This window comes from Schistocerca piceifrons, chromosome 4 (genome assembly GCF_021461385.2).
Source record: "Schistocerca piceifrons isolate TAMUIC-IGC-003096 chromosome 4, iqSchPice1.1, whole genome shotgun sequence".
Taxonomy (NCBI): domain Eukaryota; kingdom Metazoa; phylum Arthropoda; class Insecta; order Orthoptera; family Acrididae; genus Schistocerca; species Schistocerca piceifrons.
The window spans coordinates 358,889,531-358,915,136 of NC_060141.1; the positions used below are offsets into that span (position 1 = coordinate 358,889,531).

General features: G+C 43.3%; 1 protein-coding gene across 1 annotated transcript; it reads left to right on the forward strand.

Moving 5' to 3' along the window:
- Positions 1-2,191: 2,191 nt before the first annotated feature.
- LOC124795839 (facilitated trehalose transporter Tret1-like) lies at positions 2,192-23,609 on the forward strand. Its single transcript, XM_047259921.1, has 5 exons — positions 2,192-2,255; positions 9,936-10,114; positions 15,658-16,059; positions 19,371-19,697; positions 23,289-23,609. The coding sequence occupies exons 1-5, from the start codon at positions 2,192-2,194 to the stop codon at positions 23,607-23,609; spliced, it is 1,293 nt and encodes a 430-aa protein (XP_047115877.1).
- The last annotated feature ends 1,997 nt before the right edge of the window (positions 23,610-25,606 follow it).

Genomic DNA, 25,606 nt, shown 5'->3' on the forward strand with positions numbered 1-25,606 from the left:
TGATCGATGAAACGCGATAAAAAAGTCGTTTCTGATTTCCTCTTATCGTTGACAGCTGGTGAAGTGGAGGTACAGTTGCATATAAAAATAAGTCTGGAGCTACGATGGACTAGTACCATGTTTGGGATTCAAGTATCACGCATTCCTCTACAGTGGCCGGCTGCGTTTGCAGGTAGAGAACGCCAAGCATACTACAGCGCGCTGCGTATGAAGATGATCTTAAAAGACCAAGAATGTTCCCCTAAACGCCTATCAATTTCTGTTCAAGTGATCTAATCTTTTACTGTTGTTATTGTTGCTGCTGCTGGTCTTGTGTGTATTACGGTCGTCGATAATATTATTACTGTCACATAACTTGTGCCTTGCATTGTTCAAGTGAAAATTGATGTCAGTAACGATTTTAAGCGAAGTTAGCTGTAAACATTAGCAGTATTACTTCAGAATGATTATTGCAGTTAAACTGGAATATCTCTCTCAAGTAAATTGCTCCTGTATTAGGGATTCTTGACAGATCAGAAATTGTATGCAGAAATGGGAACCGAATTCCAATACTTGTAGTTTAATGTCGACTCGCTCAGCTTTAAAATCTGCATTCATAAAAATATATATTCCTATCTCATTAGTATTGGATAGTAGATTTTAGGCATATGCTGTCTGCGCACCGAAACAGATACTCGTAAGTAAAATGAAATATTTTAAGATCTTCCCCCAGTAAATATAAGAAAGCCATTCGACCATGGCTATAACAGATAACATATTGGCTCTGTCTCTTCAGTATAACTCCTAGGCGTATATTTGTATTAACCTGACGTGGCTCTACATCGAAAATAGATCATTTTTTCGCATGTGAGACATTTGATAGGGGTTATTGCTTTTCATGTGAAGAAGGATTTGTAGTTTCTTTGAATGAAAAACACTTTTCTGTCCTCGTTAGCTATATAAATTCCTTCGTCATTATCAGTGGGTTATCATTATAATAACGACTTGGTTGGTTGATTTGGTGGAAGAGACCAAACAGCGAGGTCATCGGTCTCGTCGGATTAAGGAAGGAAGTCGGCCGTGCCCTTTCAAAGGAACCATCCGGGCATTTGCCTGAACCGATTTAGGGGAATCCTGGGAAACCTAAATCAGGATGGCCGGACGCGGGATTTTTATTAAGCATAAATGTATACAGGGTGAACCGTAACTCAACTGATAAAATGTCAGAGATGGTAGTATGGGCCGAAACAAGAAAAGAACAGTCTAACAAACATGGGCTCTAAAATACTACCTTATGAGCTATGGCCATTTATTCATCTTTACTACTCTGAGGCACATCTCTTCTACAAAATCTTTACTTTTTATATTTTGAGATGTGATATGGACAAAAGAAAAGAAAAAAATGTACAGTAAAAATGTGCTCCGACTCCATACATTTAGAGCTATGGGCACTGTGAAACACGTCTCTTTTTACTCAGCAACAGTTCATACCTTTTTAGGCAGGCATTTTAGAAGCTATGTTTAATAGCCGTTACTTTCTTGTGTTAGTCTATAGTAGCAGCTCTCAGAGTTTGTCGGCGCTGTTCTTGTTCATCCCGTGTGCTTCTCGTGTAGTACCCCTATGTTAGTTCTTAGTGCGTTGTATTATCTGCGGCACTCGTGTTTTATGATCCTGTAAGGAAGTTTTATTGGCAATAAAATAAAATCTGTGACAAGAATTCTTTTACATCTACTGAGTTTCCCTCAAATAGGTAGCTTTCTCGGCTGCTACTGATCTTAGTTGCTTGGCGACAACGAAGTCTCTTTTTTCCCTTCATCACTTATCTGTGCTTGGCAATATTGTTTTTAAAAAAATTCTTTTGGATATTAGACAGCCTCAAAAACGGTGTCGAAATTTTCATCAGAGCTGCCATGCAGTCATGTGACCAACATGTTCCCTAAGTACGTCAGTCAACCACGTGGGAGGAGGAGCAGGTTAATGTTTAACGTCACCTCGACAACGAGGTCATTAGAGAGGGATCACAAGCTCGGATTAGGGAAGGATGGAGAAGGAAAGCGACCGTACCCTTTCGAAGGACATTTGCCTTAAGCTATTGAGGGAAACCACGGGAAAAAGTAAATCAGGATGGCCGGCCGCGGATTTGAACCGTTGTCCTTCCGTATACGAGTTCAATGTGCTAACCACTGTGCTACCTCTCTCGGTGTGGGAACAATGGCATGGAAACTTAGTGCTGTTTGCTCGAAAGCTTCCATGAATCCATCAACTAGAGAAAGGGGTGAGCCCAGTATGTCATCAAGATGCTCTTTCAACTACATAAACAAGAGCTCTCAATAGAACTGCCGTCTGCCAAAGAAATTTTACTCAATGAAAAAGCTGCCTCTGGGTCCATGCTGCTGATTCGCTGTTGGCTGCCAGCCACCTGTTATATTAGTACAGTCTTTCTGCAATACCTCCCACTACGCTTGACATATATCCTTTGGACTATCCAGTGACGTTCCGGAATAGCGAAGTGGTTTCTCACGTGAGACCCGAAATAGGATGCTGTATATAGGCTTGCAATCTTCAGAATCCAGCAGTTTTGCTTCTTAAAAAGCACCGCTCTAAAGACATTCGAAACATTCATGACGTTTTCGAGTTTTAAAATGACGTGTTCTAATACTCTAAAAGATTTGAGACTAGCATACTTACAGTACTGTTATAATAAACAGTTCTTCCGTGTCTACTTTACTTTCAACCAAAATGACAATATCATCCGCCAACCTTAGTATCTGTATCATTCATCTTTGCACTTCCAGACCTGTTCTTATATTTCATTTCTAGTGTCCATTGCTCCTTCAACAAATATTTTAATCAACGGTAGTGATAAGCTGCCTTCCACGCTTTTTAAGATGAGGTCCACTTAATTGATCCTGAACTACTATTATTTTCGTTTTGGCTTAACGCTGTACAGTGCTCATTCTTCCATTTCTCCACTCTGTCAAGTTCCTCTTTATCATCTGTATTTGACTTTAGCGTTCGTAAAGAGTTCTTTGTGGCTTTCTCTTCAGGGTTCATTTACTTTTAGTGGAGGCCATCGGCCCAGGGAGAGCAAAATTTGAGCAGTACTGAGCACTGTATAAACCCCAGTCATGTCCTGATCCATTCGCATTCTCTTCGGACACTGCACAATTATTTCCCTCTTTCGGGCTTTAGGTGTTACGGCACAAGACATATCTGGGAAATATACGAAACAGTATTGGCAATGCTTCGTCCTAAAGGAACAGGAATCCTGTCAGATACCCTCCGATTATTTCTTTTCAGCAGTTTGCGTTCAGGGCATCCAGTCCATTTACTAAATGTTTTAATTGGCCGAGTCAGTTGCAAAAAAAAAAAAAAAAAAAAAAAATTGTGGTGAGGACTATGGGACCAAACTGCTCAGGTCATCTGTCCCTAGGCTTACACACTAATTAAACTAAATTAAACTAACTTACGCTAAGGACAACACACACACCCATGCCCGAAGGAGGGAGGACTCGAACCTCCAACGGGGGGAGCCGCACGAACCGTGACATCACGCACCTAGACCGCACGGCTACCCCGCGCGGCGAGTCAGTTGTATCAATATTGGGTTTGGCATCAGTAAACGAATTCGTTCATAACATTAGCGGAACTTGCTGACTTTGTGTTTCTCAGTGGTTTGCTATTTACAGATCAATCATTTATCGTAAGTAAACTTTCGCACATGCTAAATTCTTCGTTTTTACTGCACATATTGGGAAGTAAGTGATACGCTCTCGCATTGTCAAACCTAGTATGTTGTTGCGGTAATTACGATCTTGGACAAATTTTTGGGAGAACAGGACTCAAATCCTCGTCCGTGAATACTGATTTACGCTTCCCGTGACTTTTCTAAATCACCTCGCTTGGGAAGTGGGGTGGCTTCTCCCACAGGACAACGGCTTGTAGTCTTCTCTGTGCTATCAACAGCGACCAATATTCCTTACTGCAATGAAGATGATTCTTAAAATAGGTATTATTAGATCTCAGGCGTACAGAAGTTATTCTTACGGTCCATGAGCATAAATGCAATATATAATTTTCCTCTTTGAAATCACTAACCATCCTCATTTTAGATACAACAGTATACCAACAGTAAAACAAAAACGATCGAATTCTATAGCTCCAATCAAGGTTTCCATAAAGCTCTTCTTTGTCACAAAGCAAAGTGCATAGCTGCAATTACACTCACGTGTACTCCTCCCTGCTCGCTGTTAGCTGACTGTAAGGAACAAATAGGTCTACGACGCGGACACAAGCTCATTTTCACCGGGCATGAAATGAAAAAAATGAGGAGGAAAACATTTATAATATATTTCATTTTATTTTTTATATTTACTTAACCAGGTTACATCACGGACTTGAGACTGTCTCTGATAATGGATGAATATTTTAAGGCATGAAATCTTTCTTGCATTGAAGTTTCATTAATAATCTAGTGATTACAATAACTTAAATTGTAATAATGGTAAAATGATGAGAGAAAGGAAGATCTCAACCGAATTTAATTATATTGAAGTTTATTTGTTACAATAATATTGAATAGGAACTAATGATATTAATAGAAGTTCTACTAATACTGCCATAAATAACGACATGAATAATAATTATTGTTATTATTATTATTATTATAGTGACAGTGAAAATCTCAAGAAAGAGTGCAAAAGTTATATTATGGCATACACCTTGATAAGAAAGCGAAATTTTGGCATTCTTCCCATAAAAAGACTTTGTAATCTGGGAAAAATTTTTTGTGAATATGCCTAGATACGTGCACTTGTCTGCACGTATCCAGGATAGTTGTGAGTGGATGGTGAAGTATTATCATAATGGAAGGCAGCAAGGGATTCTGTTTGCCACAATACTAACTTCGCAGTATATGGCTGGAAAGAGAACGGAATTTCACAACACATTGACGCTATGACTATAGCTAACTGTGTGAGAAGAAAATATATTTCATAGCAAAAGAAATGGAGAAACTGAAAGGTGCATAATCAGCATAATTCCCTATTGTAGCAACTTTGGCTCAATCAGAAGTCAACGTTGCCTGCTAGAGTGCCATATTTTGCAACAATTCGCTTATAGTTAATATAAATTTTTCGATGGAAACAAGTTTAGTTGTGAAAGAAAAGACCGTCTTATGTCATTGTTGGCTAGGGGAAGACGAGGGGTAGTTTCGGACACCTAACCGGAAAGAGTTTTCGTCCTGCACGTAGTGTATGGGAGTTGTGTCTAAAGTGTTGCTGGCTGTTACAGTTTTTTGTATAATGTAGTGTCATGTTTCTGTTGCTTGATGATGAGAGAAGGGACTGTGAGAAACCTGGTACTGGCACATACCCTCTTCCTCTGGAACAGAACCAAGGAGAACGCCGGGCTGAACATCTTCACCCGACGGACAGATGACAATCGTCAAAATCACATGCCGTCATTCCATGAGTCAGTATGAAGTAAGCCATAATTTAATCCAAGACACTGAAGCACGCACTGGTTGTCTGCAACTGTACGACACCATCTCGATTCCTCTTATCGGCCAGATACAGGAGGCGAAACTTTCTTCCACAGCTCATTATTCGAACCAGGTATCTCCGAGTTGAGTGCAGTTTCACTAGCGACAGGTGCTACGGAGGCAGCACTGTTTTACTGTAAACAACTGCGACAGTTTAGGTTCAGTAACTGACAGTCCTCATGTACAGAATGGGAAAAATAAAATGGCCCAGAAAATATTTCGACACCTCAAGAAAGGCAATTCAACTTACACCATCTGCCCTGGTAAGTTAGCTTTCCTATTCAAGAGTAGAAATAAGTACGAAGCGCGGTTTAATGCAGGAGTATTAACATTGTCTGTTGAGATAGTCGTGACAATGTATGAGCAATAGCATAAAATCCAATATGCCGACAAATGCAGTCAAATAGTATCGCATTTTGTGTCAGTAGTACAGTATACTACAAGTCATCAACGATTTTGTTGGTAGAGTGTGGAGCTTGGTATAAAAGCAGTCAGATCTATGCCGTGTTAGTATATCCCTTTAAGGCAGATAAGAAACAGACAACATTAGTGACACTGAATCTTGTTTACATAAGCCACGTTGTGACAATGCCATATGGAAAACAGTTGTCACGTGATGGAAAATCAAAAATTGGTACTTACAGGGAAATGGGACTCCCTAAACGTCAAATTGCCAGAAAGATGAACTGTTCAAGTACAGTGGCTAATAATTTCGTTACATAGGGGCACTATGTGGGCAGAACGGAAAATAAGGGCAAAGCATAAAATTATCTGAGGCGTGGAAAGGGTTCCTTTTGGCAAAAGAAGGGCCACAAACGGTTATTCTACTCAGTTCTAGCTGATTTTCAGTTGCCAGTACAACCAGACGTGTATGACAAATTTTGTCACATGACAAACTTCCTGTACTCAAGAAACGACTGCAGAAACTCACATTTACACTTAAACATAAGCAGGTCACATTATAATTTCCTGAAAAACGTACGTCATGGACTTCAGAATGGGTTAAAATGATCGTCAGTGGTGAGAAAATGTTTAATTAAGATGGCAGGATGGATTTCAATATTATTGGCATGATCTGAGAATACAGTAGCGGGTAAGAATCAGCAGAAGTTTATGTGTTGTAAGCGTTATGATCTGGGCAGCATTCCGCACTTAAGATATATCACGAATTTCTTTGATGAACACTAGAATGAACTCTAATATGTTCACTGAGATGCTGAAGACAGAATTAGTAAGAATGTTTGAGGACCTAGGGGACGAAAGTCTAATGTTTCAACAAGGTAATGCATCTGTGTATGGTTCTCCTAGAACCGAAAAGTGGTTTGATGATAAAGACACGCCTGTCTTGCTGAGACTTACACGTATCCCGAATTTGAACTATGGGAAAACTATTGTGAAATACTTGCAAGGCGTGTTCATTGCAATGGAAGGCAATTTGATTGCATGTATAAGCGGAAAATAAAGATACGAGAAAAGAATGGATGACATTTTCACTGCAAGAACTACAAACACTACCAAAATAAGTGCCGAAGAGGACTGTTGAGATAATTTGGTAGAACGGAGGTTGGACAAAGTACTAACAGTGCAATAGGCTAATAGAACAGTGAGTGCCTTTATACCAAATTTCATACGGGAAATTCTAACACCTTATTTTGTTACTCGCATTATGAAAGAAACTTTGTAATTCCGTCATGACTGTTTAACCTCAGCTCGCTCCCAAAGGAGGTTACCCCAGCTTCGGTATACCGCTCGCGGTTTGTCTACCTTCCTTCGAAGTTCATTAATACGATCTTCATTTATACAGATGGCTCTAAGACCAATGACGGTGTCGGGCGTTCTTTTATTGTCGGGGCACACAGTTTCAAATACCGGCTCCATCGCCATTGTTCGGTCTTCACAACTGAGCTGTTTGCCCTCTGTCAGGCTGTTCTTTACATCCGCCGCCGCCGACATTCTGCTTATGTCATCTGCTCTGATTCCCTGAGCGCCATCCAGAGCCTCAGTGATCCGTATCCGGTTCACCCGTTCGTGCACCGGATCCAACGCTCTCTTCAGCTGCTGACGGACGACGGTTCTCCGGTTACCTTTATGTGTGTTCCAGGCCATGTCGGTATCCCTGGGAACGAAGCTGCAGATGTAGCGGCCAAGGCTGCGGTCCTCCAGCCTCGGACAGCTTCTTGTTGTATGCCTTCATCAGATTTTAGCAGGGTCATTTGTCAGCGCATTTTATCGCTGTGGCATGCCGATTGGTCTACACTTACTGAAAACAAGCTTCGGGCCTTGAAACCTCTCCCCACGGCTTGGACGGCCTCTTCACGCCCTTCTCGGCGGGAGGAGGTTGTTTTGGCCCGGTTATGGATTGGACACTGCCGGTTCAGCCATCGCCATCTGCTGACAGCTGCGCCGGCGCCGTTCTGCCCATGTGGGTAATTGCTGACGGTACGCCACATTTTAACGTCCGGTCCGAATTTTAATACACTGCGCATTGACCTTGGCCTGCCATGTACTCTGGATGACATTTTAGCGGATGATTCAGGAGCAGCTGCTCGCGTTCTTCGTTTTATCCACTTGTCAAACCTGTCTAAGGACATTTGATTATGCTGTTTTCTTTTACTCCCTTGCCTGTTAATGTGCCCTTTAATAGTGTTGTCCTTTTTAGTTGCTGTTTTAACCTTGTGCCTCGCAGTGCATTCATAACTTAGTCTGGGCGCTAATGACCACTGTAGTTTTGCGCCCTAAAAACCACAAAAAACCTCCATAGTAATTTAGATACATTGTAAGGTGTCAGGCAAATCTAACACCTTCCATGAAAACCCTGACGTGATAACAAATCCGGCAGTATGTCACATAGCTTCAAATAAATCCTGACATTAAATTAACCAAAGTAATACGATCAACGAGTGAGCAAATGGAATACCACAGACTAACACAAGAACGCCTAAAGGCATGTCATACCTTCCCACCGTGAAACAGACGCAGTTCCGAGGGGAGAAACGAGAACAGATGCCGAGAGCAGAATCGTGTAGGCTAGGAGGCCCTACGATAAAGGACGGACACGCACGTCGCCAGCTGACCGCCAAAACCACCCCCCAGTCCATGTTAAAAGATAGACCCCACCAGAAGAACAGTATAGATCTTACGATAACACTAAAAGGGCCACACCAGCTGCAAGTTTTAGCGTGAGACTTTTTCGCGTCTCTGTTATGTTGCAAACGTTAAAAACATTGCCCCACCACGAAAAGTATAACGTTTCTCATTGGATAGACAGAATTTTGTAGGCAGAGCTTAAGGTGAACATTGAGACCCTGATTGGTCAGTTGAAAACACACCCAGATAGCTTTTTTTTAAACCAACTTCGGTAAATTGTAGTAAGGAGAAGTTAGGAGAGAGTTGCTTCCGAGACGGCGAGGTGCGTGGAGCTACGCCGCCCGCCGCCCCCTGACGCTGCCTAAACACCGACAAGGTAATGAATGCACGTGATGCCGCATTTTTGAGAGCGTAAGGCTTCACTCAGAACTGCAGAAGTCTCATCTGTTACATCCCCTTTTTGCGTAATACTAGTGTCGATCGTCAATTAAAGCTCAATGGTATTCACATTTGCTACGTGAAGTAAAAATCTGAAACGCGATGATTTCTCTGTTATATAATTATTGAGAAGTCACATCAGCCACTGTAATTTACGACAAGTTAGATAAGTAATTATAGATAATTGAGGGTCACTGTACACCATTTTGGTAGTTTTCTCTTTTATGAAACTTAACTTAAATCTAGATTATAGATGTGATATGGCATAGGTCATCCTTCAATCCATTGTAGAACTTGGAAACCCATTCAGGGAATATTCGTTCACATTATAAACAATGCTTTGTGAGTAGAATAAAATTTACAATGGTAAACTTAACTGCTTTTTCGACGTTATTTTACCAGCTAACTAAAAATAGGAAAACCTTGAACCCCTTCCACTAAATTTAGTTAGTATTAAGATTCTTTTACAGGGAATGCAGTGGAGCTGACGCTGAAATCATTAAGTATTTGATTATGTCATCGCTAGTCTCACTGAACTCTTCTGAACTCTACATGTCATGTGTGGTCTGGCGTCTCCTTACCAGAAACAGGTCCCAGGTTCAAACTAGTCAATTCCCTAAAAAACACGCTCAGAGCGTCGTTGCGCGAAAGTGGTAGGGAGACACGACTTAGAACAAACAGACACCACGCAGAATGTTAGAACATGTGTGCTTCAGACACTATACTGTTACTTTCGTGGAACCCTGCCATTATACTGATGTCCACTGTTATAAGGCGAATGAAATATTTTCCCGGCCAGTTTTGCTTTTCCCACCCTGTTGAGTAAGACTTACCATCTAGAAAATATTTGTGATGCGAGATGACAGGGTGAGTGTTACACGTGTGCAGCTACGCTGGCGTTCCTGACGAGCGGGCTGTTCATCGGCTTCAGCTCGCCTATGATCCCGCGGCTGCAGCAGAACACGTCGCACATCGTCATCTCGGCGGACGAGGGCTCGTGGATGGCGTCGGTGGGCATGATCACCACCGTCCCGCCCTCGCTGCTGTCCGCCTGGCTGGTCGACGTGGTCGGCCGGCGATCCATCGTGCTGAGCTGCGCGCTGCCCTTCCTGGGCTCCGCACTCTGGCTGCGCTTCGCCTCCTCCTTCTGGGAGCTGCTCACCGCCGTCATCATCGCCAACCTCGCCATTGGCTTCATCATGCCGGTGCGTGCACCACCTAGTCACCATCCGAAACATTATTTCACAAGGGGGGTAGAAATTACCCCCATTTTAAACATAATGTACCTTACGTACAGTATTTGATGAAAATTTTCCAGACATCTATTCTGGCCATTAGTATCGACTGTGTCTACCTTTATGGCGGCTTGTGGTCTGCTTGGGACACTTCCCATGAGTTGTCTGATTGTCTGTGGAAGAATGGCAGCCCATTCTTCCTCAAAAGTCGAAAGTGGAAAAGGCATTGATGCATCCTGAAAACTGGAGCGAAGCTGACATTCTAACTCAACCCAAAGGTGTTCTGTTGGTTTCATGTCGGGACTCTGGGCCCCAAGTCCATTGAGGTAATGTCATTGTCCACAAAACGTTGCCTCCGACATGATGGCTTATGACAGGGTGCACCCCGAACTGTTCCTTTACTGAATTCAGAGCAAAATAGCAGAAAATGAGTTCGTATCCTTCCACATTCAGCGTTTTGTTAAGTGTAATAAGGAGAACACAGCCTATCACGAAAATCACCGCGTAACACCACCTCGTCCGTACTCACTATTTGCACAAAAAAAGCTCAAATATGTGTGAAATCTTATGGGACTTAACTGCTAAGGTCATCAGTCCCTAAGCTTACACACTACTTAACCTAAAGTATCCTAAGAACAAACACACGCCCATGCCCGAGGGAGGACTCAAGCCTCCGCCGAGACCAGCCGCACAGTCCATGACTGCTGCGCCTTAGGCCGCTCGGCTAATCCCGCACGGCACGCTATTGGCACGTGATGGTGGGTGACGACCCCCACGTATTCGTCAGAACCTAAACCCTTCCATCGCACTGCCACATGATATATCATTATTGATCGCTCCAAATGACTCGTTTCCAGACATCTTCTGTCCAGTGGCGACTCTCTTTAGACTAAAGCTTCGCTTTGCATTTACTACAGAAATATTTGGCTTACGAAAGGCTGCCCGACTGCTGTACACCATTCTTTTTAACAGCATACACACAGATGCCCTAAAGGACTGTCCGTAGCTGTTTATAACTCAAAACGTATTCCTTCCGCTAATTTCATGCGATTTTTTCATTCAGCCTCCGGAATGCCCTACTGTCTGGTGAGTCAGTACATGAGTTCCGACTAGTCGTGACTTAGGTGTGATTGGTCGTTCTCGTTTCTACTGCAAGCTCTTTGCTTTCTGTGTTTTGTGAGAAGGTAGCATGGAAAGAAACAGGACAAAAATGTCCACTAAGCAGGCCTCAAGAGCTATGAGAACGTGTTCATCTTCGCTACCATAAAATACATATCTTCTACCGAACAAATGCTCACAGTTCTTAAGGTATGCATTTATGAGCCTATGTTATCAAAAAAAAATTTCTTGTTTTGGGCTCTATTACCTCTTCCCACAGCATGGCAAGCAAAAATCTCGAGATTTTTGTTCCACGGTATCGAAGATGAAGAGGTGCTCACAGCTCTTAAGAGCCAAAGTTTACAATACTTTTAAGCTTCCAGTGATCCTTCCTCTCATATGCCTGAATACCAACCATTCCTCCTGAGACACCCAGTACACATAGATACTGATAGTAAACTGTTTCCACCAGGAGTGTATTTCCGTCTCGAGGCCTGATGATCTTTCACACTGACTGGAATTATATTACACTACTGGCCATTAAAATTGCTACACCACGCAAAATTGCTACAGACGCGAAATTTAACCGACACGAAGAAGATGCTGTGATATGTAAATGATTAACTTTTTAGAGCATTCACACAAGGTTCGCGCCAATGGCGACACCTACAACGTGCTGACATGAGAAAAGTTTCCAACTGATTTCTCATACACAAACAGCAGTTGACCGGCGTTGCCTGCTGAAACGTTGTTGTGATGCCTCGTATAAGGAGGAGAAATGCGTACCATCACGTTTCCGACTTTGATAAAGGTCGGATTGTAGCCTATCACGATTGCGGTTTATCGTATCGTGACATTGCTGCTCGCGTTGGTCGAGATCCAATGACTGTTAGCAGAATATGGAATCGGTAGGTTCAGGAGGGTAATACGGAACGCCGTGCTGGATCCCAACGGCCTCGTATCACTAGCAGTCGAGATGACAGGCGTCTTATCCGCATGGCTGTAACGGATCGTGCAGCCACGTCTCGGTCCCTGAGTCAACAGACGGGGACGTTTGCAAGACAACAACCATCAGCACGAACAGTTCGATGACGGTTGCAGCAGCATGGAGTATCAGCCCGCAGACCATGGCTGCGGTTACCCTTCACGCTGCATCATAGACAGGAGCGCCTGCGTAGGTATACTCAACGATGAACCTGGGTGCACGAATCGCAAAAGTTTATTTTTTCAGATGAATCCAGTTTCTGTTTACAGCATCATGATGGTCGCATCCGTGTTTGGTGACACCGCGGTGAACGCACATTGGGAGCGTGTATTTTTCATCGCCATACTGGCGTATCACCCGGCGTTGCACGTCTCGGTCACCTCTTGTTCGCATTGACGGCATTTCGAACAGTGGACGTTACATTTCAGATGTGTTGCGACCCGTCCCGTGGCTTTACCCTTCATTCGATCCCTGCGAAACCCTGTACGGACCTTTCTGGATATAGAAAATGTTCGACTGTTGCCCTGGCCAGCACATTCTCCAGATCTCTCACCAATTGAAAACGTCTAGCCAATGGTGGCCAAGCAACTGGCTCATCACAATACGCCAGTCACTACTCTTGATGAACTGTGGTATCGTGTTGAAGCTGTATGGGCAGCTGTACCTGTACACGCCATCCAAGCTCTGTTTGACTCAATGCCCAGGCCTATCAAGGCCGTTATTACGGCCAGAGGTGGTTGTTCTGGGTACTGATTTCTCAGGATCTATGCACCCAAATTGCGTGAAAATGTAATCACATGTCAATCCTAGTATAATATATTTGACCAAAGAATACTCGTTTATCATCGGCATTTCTTCTTGGTGTAGGAATTTTAATGGCCAGTAGTGTATCATCACCATCTACTTCCAAGAATTAGGTGTTACGGTCACCTGTTTCGGTCTCTATCATCTGTCCATCTCTTACGATGTCTACTTAGTTCTCTCTTTCCAGTCGGCCGCTGAATCGCTATTTTTTGACATTCTATTCTCTATCGTTCTATCAATATGATCATTTCATTTTATTGTATTCTCATTTACGTTGTCATTAACTGAAATATTTTAAAAGCCGATTTTTGTGCCATTCCTTAGTTTATCCACTTTATTACAGCCCTTTACATATCTCATGAACTTCTTCGATACTGCCTGCATATGTGATTTTGCTGTTTTTGTTGTTGTTTTCCATGATTCAGAACCATGGACAGGAGTAGCTACACCCATAACTTCATAGAGTCTCTCATTTTTGTTTCCTTTCTTGTTTGTTTCTCAACGCTCTTCCAAAAGTTCCGCAGATAATTTTAAATTTATTAATTATGTCTTTGTCATAGTTAAAACTAATATGAGAACCTACGTAACGAGTGGTATAGATCTACTTGTTTTAAAATTTTCTCATTTATTATTAATTTCAGTCATTCTGGATTCTTTCCTTTGGGAGCCATTTCCTCTGTCTTACTTGCATATATAGTTAAGTTGTAATATGTTGCTTATTGGCTCAATAAATATACTGCTTTTTGTAAATTATGTTCTATTTTCTGTATAATTACGTGGTCATCAGCAAATAAAAATTTAATAACATGCTAGATTCTATTTTAATTCCTAAATGTATTTTAAATTTCTATTACATAACTAAGTAAATTAAATGTAGTGGGTCATAGACTACAAGCCTTGTCGAACATCTTGGTTTATTAAAATATCGTCCGACATTTTAGATCTTGAACTTTTATCTGTTTTATGTTTACCTATAGATTTTTAATGTCCATGAGATGTTTAGGAAAACCGTTTGTGTCTAATATTTCCCACAAAATGGGTCTTTTTACCTTATGAAAGGCTTGCTCGTAATCAATAAATGCTATATACGTTTCAGAGTCCAAATCACTACATTTTCCCATGATATGTCTTATAATAAACATATCATTACACGCACGTCCCTTTTTGAAGTCCGATTCTTATTCTGCAATTACGTGTCAGCAAATATTGGCAGTATCTGATTGGGAATTTTACAGTAAATTTATACCCTGCATCTAGTCAACATATTCCTCTAGGAGTGCCTTTATCTTTGCTTTTTTTTACATATAGAAATAACTTAAGCTGGCTTCCATTCTTCAGGTACGGCTTAGTTATTCCAACACGTACTTGAGTAACGTAGGAAGCAAAATTTTATGAACCAAACGAAATCCACACAAACTATAAAAATGAATGTGTGTGTGTTGGGGGTGGGGGGGGGGGGGGGTGAGTGAGTGTGTTTGTGTGTGTGTGTGTCTGTGTGAGTGAGTGAGTGTGTTTGTGTTTGTGTGTGTGTGTGTGTGTGTGTGTGTGTGTTTTCTATATCTCCACCTTAAATACTTGACGGATTTCAACAAAACGTGGAACACATATCCGTTACGGTAGGCAACGGTTGATGTGGAGGTAAGGACGACCTACCTATCAGAGATCAGGAGATACGACGTCATAAACAATGAGATGCGTGAAAATCTGCCGTATCACGCATGACATTTAAACGTCTTACTTCTGTGCTACAAACTGTATTCGCAATAAATTCTGTGGGAAGTAATCAATTAATTCCCCTAAATGCACCTACAAAAATATACCACTGTACAACTTACAGTTCAGGAGATGAGACGACATGGACACTGAGATGCGCGAAAAACTGCCGCATCATGCATCACATTTAAGTTCATTATTTCTTTTCTACTAAACCTTTTCGCAACACATTTTTCAGACAGCATCCACATACACCGTTGAGTGTACCTGCACAAATATAGTATTGCGCGCTACACAGTTCGAGAAAAATAGTGTACTACACACTGGAATTCACGAAAAAAACACCGCATCACGCATGAAGTTTAAATACACTTATTAATTACCACTAAGAGATTCCCTCAGTCGACTCAGCTAAAGTAAATCCCTGACACGTGGCAGCACTTTTGACAGTCTTCAACTGCGAATCTCAAACGGCTGTGGGCGGTAACGATAGCCGTGCATACAGCTGAGAAGAAGCGTTGCCATACCGACATTTACAAAATCACGTTGTAGGCTAGTGTGCTTATACATTATACATATTTTTTGTATGACTGTTTCATGATTTCAAAAGTATAATACGAGTACATAGAGATGTGACTTTTTGTTTTTGGTTTTTGTTTTTTTTCCTAATAGAAGATTGGCAAAATGAATATCCAAGCAATGATGGGCTTGTCAGCCAGAATTACTATTAAGGCTCATGACTGAAAATTAAACTGAAAACCTATTTTACCTACAGGTGATTCCGTTGTACTTAGTGGAGATAGCGGAGGACCGCGTCAGAGGAATGCTGATCACGCTCTTCACACTGATGGGCGGGACAGGCTCGTTCCTGATGATGATCGTAGGTTCCTACCTGCCTTACTTCGCGGTGACCGAGTTCATCATGCCGTGGCCCGTCGTATTCGTGGCGATATTCTGGTGGATGCCGGAGAGCCCTTACTTCCTGGTTGCCAAGCACCGGACAGAGGCGGCCAAGACGGCGGTGATGAGGCTGCGCGGGAAGAACTCGGAGAAGGACGTGAGCGCCGAGCTGGACGCCATCCAGAAGGCCGTCGACGACCGCAGCAAGAAGGAGATCAGCGTCGCCGACGCCTTCCGAGCCCTGCGCAGAGACCCCGGGGCGCGCCGTGCTGTGGCGGTGAGTCTGGCGCTCCCCATCTCTCTGTACGGGGGGGGGGGGGGGGGGGGCGGGGGCAGCTGTTTCGGGTTTCAAAGCGTTACAGCCATCTCATTCTGTGGAAACGAAAGGTAACGAGCTTTCTGTCGGATATGTTCAATTTCAAAATAAGTACTGCACGCTCATGAACGTTACTTTCAGACTTTCTGTTGTAAATTTTAACATTTTCTGCTACAAATAATAGTGCTTCATCTCTGTATCAAAATCTATAGGTTTTATACGTGAGGCACTGAGGCTAACGAGGAGAACACGGCAAGTGCCATAACCGGATTTCCCACAAACTTCGCTCAATGGAAGAGGGGTGAAAATAAGTGAACACGTCCTGCTTGTAGGTACAAACTCGCCGTTTCTGAGAAAATGACAGCCAAACTTTTCTAGTTTCGCTATGTACCTACTACCGGATAAATAGTTCAGCAGAAATGGTGGCGCAATGACTAGTGCCTCTGCTTCACAATTTTCGGTCCCACATTAGAACCTGATTGTTACTTTTTTTGTTATTTGTTTAGCCTTCCATGTCCGTAGAATATTAATACAGGAATGCTTTCCAGAGTACATTGAAATAACGTTGTCCTTATTCGTCTACTACTGTTTTCGGTGAAATTCCTGTAGTGTATCGTGATACATAATCAATGACGAGCGCCAGTGATCTGTTATGATTGGTTTTCTGCGAAATTATTGCCAACGTATGAAATCTTCGGTAATATAACAACGCCTTTTTTCCCAAGTGTGATTTATACGAAGAAATGTCACTGTGCCAAACCTATCTTCGGGCTATGCTCATGCTGTTTCGATTTTCTATGTTCTGTATGTTTCTATGATCGGTATCATCCAAGGACATGCAACAAATCTTCCTGAAGAATAAACATAAGAATAAAATAAAAGAACTGATACAATACTTGATATAAGAATGAAATATCAGAATATGATAATTTAAATAGACTCTAACCTTTGAAAATATCGTACACACATACATTAAACAGCAAAAGTGTGACACTTACTGTGGAACCTAATCATAAATTTACAATTGATGTAACGCCCTTGTATCGCCTTGTTTCATAAGAAACATTCTTGTAGTCACTTTTTACATACATGGGTAGATAAATGAAAAAAATTAATACGTTAAATAAATAAAATCAAGAATCGGGTTTCGAAGACGGGGCGCTACAAGACATCTAAATTACCTTGACAATCAGAAACGGTCTACGGACAAACCGACACAAGTGTTCGCTTGTTTTGACTCCTCTTCCACTGCGCAAAACTTACGGGAAATCGGATTATACCGTGTTCTCCTTCTGACTATCAGAGTCTTTCCATTTTGCATTTGTTGCGTACAGTTCCGGTAGTCACAAACGTGACATTAATAATCATCCGACATAAGTGAACTGTCGCGAACGCCGGGCAGAGCGGCGACCGCGAGAGAATATTCGTCGCCAGCGGCTGAATTGTCCAACGTGAGAGCACACGCGTGGGGCACCGTGCGAAGCGCAATGGGATGAAACAAATGCGATGAATCAGTTTCTATTTTTTCTTGAAGTGAAGTGGACGGGGTTTGCGGTCTGCGCTTCAAGTGTGAAATTTTCGTCAGGTTTCAGGCCCACATACAATATCGTAGATATTAACGTCTACGAGGTCACACTGTTCTTCTTAGACGAGATATTAAATGATGTCTAAGAAAGTTTGTCGTTCAATCTAAAAAAGCAATAGTTAATTCCTTATCTCGACATAAAAAAACGTTTTGAGTATTACTGATACAGAAAAATACTCCCAGCTTTGTTTGCTATCATTTTCAAAACAAAATTGTTTCGAAACTTTTAGCTGTTTATGAAATATGATGTGCGTCAAGATCACACGATTCACGTTGATTACAGCCAAAGTGGACCCTCCTCTACGTTTAAACCAATATTTGGAAAATACAGACTGCACTGCTCTGCTCTCAGCCTTACATACAGTTTCGATAAATCTCGCTCACACCAACGTATGGTGCACATAACATACTTCTGCAGCCGGAATTCTGACACCTCTATACACAACATCAACACTGGATTATGGATATGTGTCGGAGTGTAGTATGGTCCAATGAATCTTGGTCTCAGCTGTGTTGAGACAATCAGCGCATGAGAGTGCAACGTACGTTCCATGAACTTATGGATCATGCATGTCATCAAGATTGTACCCAGGCTGCCAGTGAGAGTCTTCAGCTGGGTTGCGCCCATATGGATGCAATTAGGACCGACTGCCAAGCTGCAAGAACCAATGTCAGACACACGTCATGTGAGCAGTCTAGCAGATCATTTGCATTCCTTTGTGACTTTATGATACCCTGACGGAGATGCTATGTTTTGAATAGGACAATGCAGGATCTCACTAATTTTTGGTAGCGGATAATTTGCATTCCTTTGTGGCTTTACGATGCCCGGTCGCTATTACCGAACGGTTCTAGACGCTTCAGTCCGGAACTGCGCAGCTTGAACGGTCGCAGGTTTGAATCCTGCCTCGGGCATGGATATGTGAGATGTCCTTAGGTTAGTTAGGTACAAATAGTTCTAGGTCTAAGGGACTAATGACCTCAGATGTTAAGTCCCATAGTGCTTAGAGCCATTTGAACCATTTTTGATGGAGATACTATGTTTGAATAGGACAATGGTTCAAATGGTTCAAATGGCTCTGAGCACTATGGGACTTAACTTCTGAGGTCATCAGTCCCCTAGAACTTAGAACTACTTAAACCTAACTAGCCTAAGGACATCACACACATCCATACGCGAGGCAGGATTCGAACCTGCGACCGTAGCGGTCCCGCGGTTCCGGACTGTAGCGCCTAGAACCGCGCGGCCACCACGGCCGGCAATAGGACAATGCAGGATGTCACTAATTTTTGGTTCAAAGCACATGGATTGACGAACACTCCAGTGAATTCACAGCCGTGGCTTAATGCCCCTTGGTTGTCACCTTAACCCAGTCAATCTTTTATGGGATGCTGTTGATACGTATGTTCAATGAATCTAACACCAACTACACCGGGACAATTTTGAGTGATACTGGAAGATACGTGGACAAATTTCGACATAACGATTCCAACATCTCGTAGATTCCGTGCCTGACGTTTTATAGCAGTTTAAGGGCTCACACAATAGTGACTCGCTATTTGCATGACATCCAGTGCTTCCTAATGACTATTGAACAGTGAGTGTAGTGCAGTGTAAAGGATTCTATTGGTCAAAAAATTAGAGCCATTGGAAGACTGAAGCTAGAGTGAACGTTTGCGTTGGCAGGTGACGTTGACGTTCACGGTGCTGCTGGCCCTGAACGGCAGTGCGGCCATTAGCGCGTACTCGACGCAGATCTTCCTGACTAGCGGCAGCACGCTGGACGCGAGCGTGTCGGCCATCGTGCTGCTGAGCGTGCAGCTGTTCTTCTCGATCGTGGCGACGCTGCTGGTGGACCGCGCCGGCCGCCGGCCCATGCTGCTCTTCTCGTTCGCGGGCTGCACCATCGCCATGGCTGTGATCGGCGTCTACTTTTACCTGACTGAGTACGGCTCCCAGGAGGTGGTCAACAGCCTCTTCTGGCTGCCACTCACGACGCTGCTCTTGTACTATGTAAGCAAGTCCCTACAGTATGTCCTACACTTCACCACACGTAGTTACACCTGACTGACGGAAAACATTGCACACCAAAAAATAAATAATTTAGAATAACGAAATTTCTGGAACACGTTAGTCTAGATACCATATTTAAGTGATTACCATTGCAAGATCAAAGGTTAATGTAAGTGCGAGATTAGTCATTGCAAATGTGAAATACTGGTACATTAAAAACTGTAAATGTCGTGTGACTAGGGCATTCCGTCGGGTAGACTGTTCGCTGGGTGCTAGTCTTTCGATCTGACGCCACTTCGGCTACTTGCGAGTCGATGGGGATGAAATGACGATGATTAGGACAACACAACACCCAGTACCTGAGCGGATAAAATCTTAGACCCAGTCAGGAGTCGAACCCGGGCCCTTAGGATTGACGTTCTGTCGCGCAGACCACTCAGCTCCCGGGGGCGGACACTGGTACGTTAATAACGAGTGTAAACGTCAGGAATTTTGAATGCAAACGTGCATGCATTGTGCTGTACAGGTGACGGAGGTCAGTTTGCGGGATGGAGTTCCATATCTTTTACAGTTGGTCGGTCAACACAGGGATGGTTAATACCATTTAGGAATGACACTGGAGTTGTCGTCCGAGGATGTCCCCTACGTCTGGTAAACAAGCAGGCCAAGGCAACATATGGACCCTCTGTAGAGCATGTTGGATTAAAAAGCGCTATGTGGACGAGCGTTATCCTGTTGGAAAACACCTCCCGGACTGCTGTTCATGAATGGCAGAACATCAAGAAGAATCACCAGACTGACGTACAAATTTGCAGTCAAGGTGCGTAGGATAACCACAAGAGTGCTCCTGTTGTCATACGAAATCGCAGCCACGTACCACCACTCCAGGTGTAGATCCATTGTGTCTAGCACGTTGACAGGTCGGTTGCAGGCCCTCAACTAGTCTCCTTGTTACCAACACACGGCTATCACTGGCTCCGAGGCAGAACTGGGAACCAGATTTCATCAGAAAAGACAACAGATGTCCCCTCTACCCTCCAATGAGCTCTCGCTTGACGCCACTGAAGTCGCATATGGCGGTGGTTACAGATCAATGGAATGCACGCTACAGGGTTTCTAGCCCGGAGCTGTCCTTGAAGTAATCTGTTTGTAGTTGTTTGTTGTGTCGCTGTAGTGCGAACTGCCACTCTTATTGCTGCTGCAGAGCCAAACGCCAAACACGATGGTCTTCCCTCTTTGTAGTGTCACGTGACCGTCCGCAGCCCCGTCTTCTTGAGACCACACATTCTCGTGACCACCGTAGTGACTACAGTCGTGTCAAATCTTTCTGTAGTATCGCAGAAGAAAAATCTAGCTTCTCGTAGCCCTACTACACGACTTCGTTCAAACTCACTGAGGTGTTGATAATGACATCTTTGTCGCCTTGACTGACATCAGCTCACCACGGCCAGTCTCAAAGGTAACTAGCACTCAAGGCCTTTACTGTGTGTATTTAAAGCAAACCTGCTTTTCATCCTCATAGTGTCGCTACTAGCGCCACTGTTATGCGACTGTCGCAAAATTTGAGCAAACATCAACTTTGAGAAGTGTGAATATGCCTACGAACTTTCGGATATATCCCACAACTTCTTGGTGTTGCGATTATTTTTTTGGACAGTGTATATCTACACAAGCGCTCTTACAGTTATAATGGAGGATACTTTTGATACCATAATCTGTTCCTCCCTTCCCTGTTCCATTCGCGAACGTCGTGTGGGAAGAACAGTCATCAATAAACATCCGTGTGAGTTCTGCTCCTTTTGATTTTCTGGTCGTACTCATATCGCAAAACGTATATGGGAGAAAGTAACATGTTTCCCAATTTTTCTTTAGTGTACGCCTCTGGACATTCCAGATACGAATTAAATTACACACTGCAGTTGTACAATATCGTGAACATAGTTATTTTGTCGCATTTTACAATAATGCACAATTTCATCTTCCACACTTATCGGTAAACTTAATTTGTTTTCAAGAAAGATTCATTGAGTTAGTGGTATCAGGGGCGATCAAAAAGTTTCCCTTTGAAGGCGTTGCTGCAGCGTAAACGCAATGTAGTGTATAAGCATCGACATGTAGGCTTGGCATCACGAGGGCTGTTCGGAAAGTAAGTTCGATCGGTCACGAAATGGAAACATCTGTAAAAATAAAAAAAGAAATCTTTCATTTGCAACAGCTAGCTACGTCTCCCACATATTTCTCTATATAATCGCCACTCCGATATAGACACTTGCCGTAGCGTTGAACCAACTTCACTACACCCTCATTGTGGAAGGCATCCTCCTGTGTTTTCCCCCAATCTCTAAGCTAGTCTACAGCTCGTAGTCTGTAACAAAACTTTGTCTTCATAGCCAGCGGTTCATGTGAGCAGAGATGAAACTCAGGGGGAGCCAATTACGGGTTGTATTGTGCCTGATCAAACCCACTTCCCATTGAAAACGCTGCAGGAGCATCTTTATTACCACTGCAGACCTCGGCAGAGAACTGTCGGAAAGAAGGAAACGCCTGATAGTTACGTTATGCGGTATGCATGACATCAGACGAAATTTCTCAGCAGGTCTTCATAGTTGGTGGGAGACTCTATTTTCTAGGCATCATTACATGCTCACTGTGCGCTCAAAACTGAAAAGAGCGACGTGACGTTATCGACAGGCATACTAGACAAGCTTCCCAACACATCTGTGCAAAGCTTCACCGGATTTTCACAGTGGTTTCGATTTCGCGCCTGATCCCACTTTACATTCCAATTATCTCTCGTAATATTCATGTCTATCCGTCGTGTAAGTGGTTAATGCGGAAACATGAACTGGGGCGACGTTATTACCAAGTGTGTCCAAACAGGACCAGTATGCTGTTACTCTTTTCTCGGCTTTCGAAGACAAACACCGGTGGACATAGATCGGAGAATGAAGAATGTGTATGGAGTACCATGTCCGTCGAAAAGCAGCATTGTAGAATGGTGCGTCAAGTTCCGTTCAGTTCGTGATTCGACACAAGACGCCAGTCGATTTGTGGAGCCAGCCTCAAATGGGACACTCAAGTGGGAGACATTCGAGCCCCCACTCTTTAGTCCTGATCCCTGTCCGTGCGATTGTCATGCCTTCGGTCCCTTAAAAAAGACCCTGAAATGTCAACGTTCCAGTTGGACGAGAGTTTGCAGCAGAGAATTACAGACTGCTTCACGCAGTATGACACGTTGTTTTTCAAAAGAGGTACCTTCGACCTGGTCCATTAGTCGGACGATTTCCTCAATGCTCATGGTGATCTTTTTCCTCCATGCTCATGACGATTTTTCCTGACTGATGTTCCCATTCTGGACTGTACAGCCTACAAACAGAAACTTTTTGATAGATACTTAGAGATGATCTATATGATAGTAAACTGAGCAGCACAGAAACGTGGTATAATGATCTGTGTTACTTAGTGGAATATCGGTATCAGTAAGTGTAGATCACCATGGGGCATCTTTCATCGTTTGCTACTTTTTTTGGGCAGCAGCAGTTAAGTAAAGTGGTACCACTGGAACTGACGTTCCTTCTATCTTTCTTACAGATATCCTTTAACGTCGGAGCGAATGCACTGCTGTGGGTGCTGACCAACGAGCTGGTGCCGTCGTCGGTGCGCGGACTGTGCAACTCCACATTCAGCGTCCTCAACTCCGTGCTGACCTTCAGCATCACCAAGCTGTTCCAGGTTGTCGGCGACTCGCTCGGGTCGTTCGTGCCGTTTTGGTTTTTCTCGGTCTTCTGCCTGCTGGGACTCATCTTCACCTGGTTCTTCATCCCAGAAACTAAGGGCCGTTCTCTGGAAGACATAAAGGAGGAGATGGATACTAAAGCGGCTGGCACCAAAGAATCTGCAGAAAAGGTATAAGTCAGCAATATTAACATCGGAACTGAAGAGAAAACAAATGTTCCGTGGTACGTGTCTACCGGTAGCGAGAAGACAATTGGCTGACAAGCGGTAGACTCTTCCAGAAGACCGAATTTTAGACGGTCAGCATGAGAGCGATGTGTTTTCTGAAACTCGAAGTAGAGATCATCAACAATGTTATGAATCTAAAGTGTAGTACCTTGTGGACATAGACTATCACAACGTTGCGCTCACTGGTTTCAGAGACATAATTTATTCATTTGGTCTCCACGAACGGCAGTTCTGACCGTGTGTTTCATTAATAAAAACTGTATGTATATGTGTGCTGCTTCCATAATGGAGTAGCTATCAAGAATCTCAAACGAATAAGCATTTTGTTTTTATTCTCGAACTGAGTGTACTAAAGCAAGACATATCAGTATATACATAGGCTGACGCGTAACAGTTTTATATCCCACTGTGTTGTTGGACACTCTTGCTGCAATACTTTCGCTCGATTTTTTTGTCTGATGATAAATGGTGTGTATCTACATGTACCAACTGAAATGTTTAAAAATAAAAAAATAATTAGAAAACAAAATATTTCATTATGCCACTACTGCCTTAACACCATGGACTGCCTGTGAGCAGAACAATAAAAATCAAACCATCATGTTGAGCCGGCCGTTGTCGCCGAGCGGTTCTAGGCGCTTCAGCTCGGAACCTCGCTACTACTACGGTCGGAGGTTCGAATCCTGCCTCGGGCATGGCTGTATGTGATGTCCTTAGGTTAGTTAGGTTTGAGTAGTTCTAAGTTCTAGGGGACTGATGACCTCAGATGTTAAGTCCTATACTGCTTAGAACCATTTTTTATCATGTTGACAACAACAACGACAAGTCTCATACAGCTAACCCTAATTTGTCATTGGGGTCTTTCTTAGCTGTCCTGGTTTTCAAGTTGCATGAAACTGAATAAATTTCTAGAGGTTTAAACGTCCTTCACTGCAATCGTCAATAGAAAGTCTGCAGACAGCTGCGATCGGCAAAGAGCCACCCTTCTGTGTCAGAGGCGGTGGCAGACCGACACACACTGTGATGTCACCTGACATAGCTGTGTAACGCGCTCTGCCATCACAGGTGAGATCCAGATTTTGGTGATTCACCAAAAATAGTGTGACGCCTTCCTTGAAAGGAAAATATTGACGCTGGAGAAGGTCCAGCCCTTTCCAGACTGCAAGAAGGGTCACTACAGTCCGGTTAAAACTACTTTATAGTCGACACTTCACGCGTTGAGCTAATTTCCTCCAACCAGAGCATTTTACGTCGTCCCCGTACCGTTCGCCGTTGCCACACTCCCGCACAATTGATCAGTTCACTTCCAGTTCCTTGTCTGGCTTTCTTTCTTGATGTGTTTGGATCCTGAATCATACGTCCGGCACTTTCATTTTGTATGTCGTCTCACATGATAATCACACCAAAAACAACAGACACGAAACGATGGTAACGAAATATGCACGTTCCACACGCAGCATTAACCAAATTCTACTGGATAATTCCTCTCAACACGCGATTCAGCGTCACCTATACACTGATAAGCCAAAACATTATGCCCACCGCGACGTTGCATGCTTTGGTAGCCTTGCGGGCACGTGACGCGGTAACAAAGTATGGAAGCGTAGCAGATACAGACGGGGTGTCTCCCTAGCGAAGATATGGGCTCAAATAAGCGACTTTGGCAAAAGAAAGATTGGTATTACATCTGCTCTGTAAAGCGGGATAGGTGGTGATCCGCGGCATCACTGCCGAAAGATCACAATTCTGGTGCACGCACAAGAGTTACGAAGCACACTGTTCATCGTACTTTGTTGAACATGTGGCTCCACAGCAGACCTTCACTACGTATTCACATGTTGACCCAACAATATCGTGAGTTACGTTTGCAGTGGTCACGGAACCTTCGAAATTCGACAGTCAATCAATGGAAACGTGTCGGCTCTTCGGATGAATCACATTTTTGC

Bases quoted from the DNA above. Each gene is read 5' to 3' on its own strand.
- LOC124795839 (XM_047259921.1), top strand. From the start codon at position 2,192: ATGGCATGGAAACTTAGTGCTGTTTGCTCGAAAGCTTCCATGAATCCA. The intron at 2,256-9,935 runs GTGAGCCCAGTA...ACACGTGTGCAG, and splicing joins TCCATCAACTAGAGAAAGGG to CTACGCTGGCGTTCCTGACG. The intron at 19,698-23,288 runs GTAAGCAAGTCC...TCTTTCTTACAG, and splicing joins CGACGCTGCTCTTGTACTAT to ATATCCTTTAACGTCGGAGC.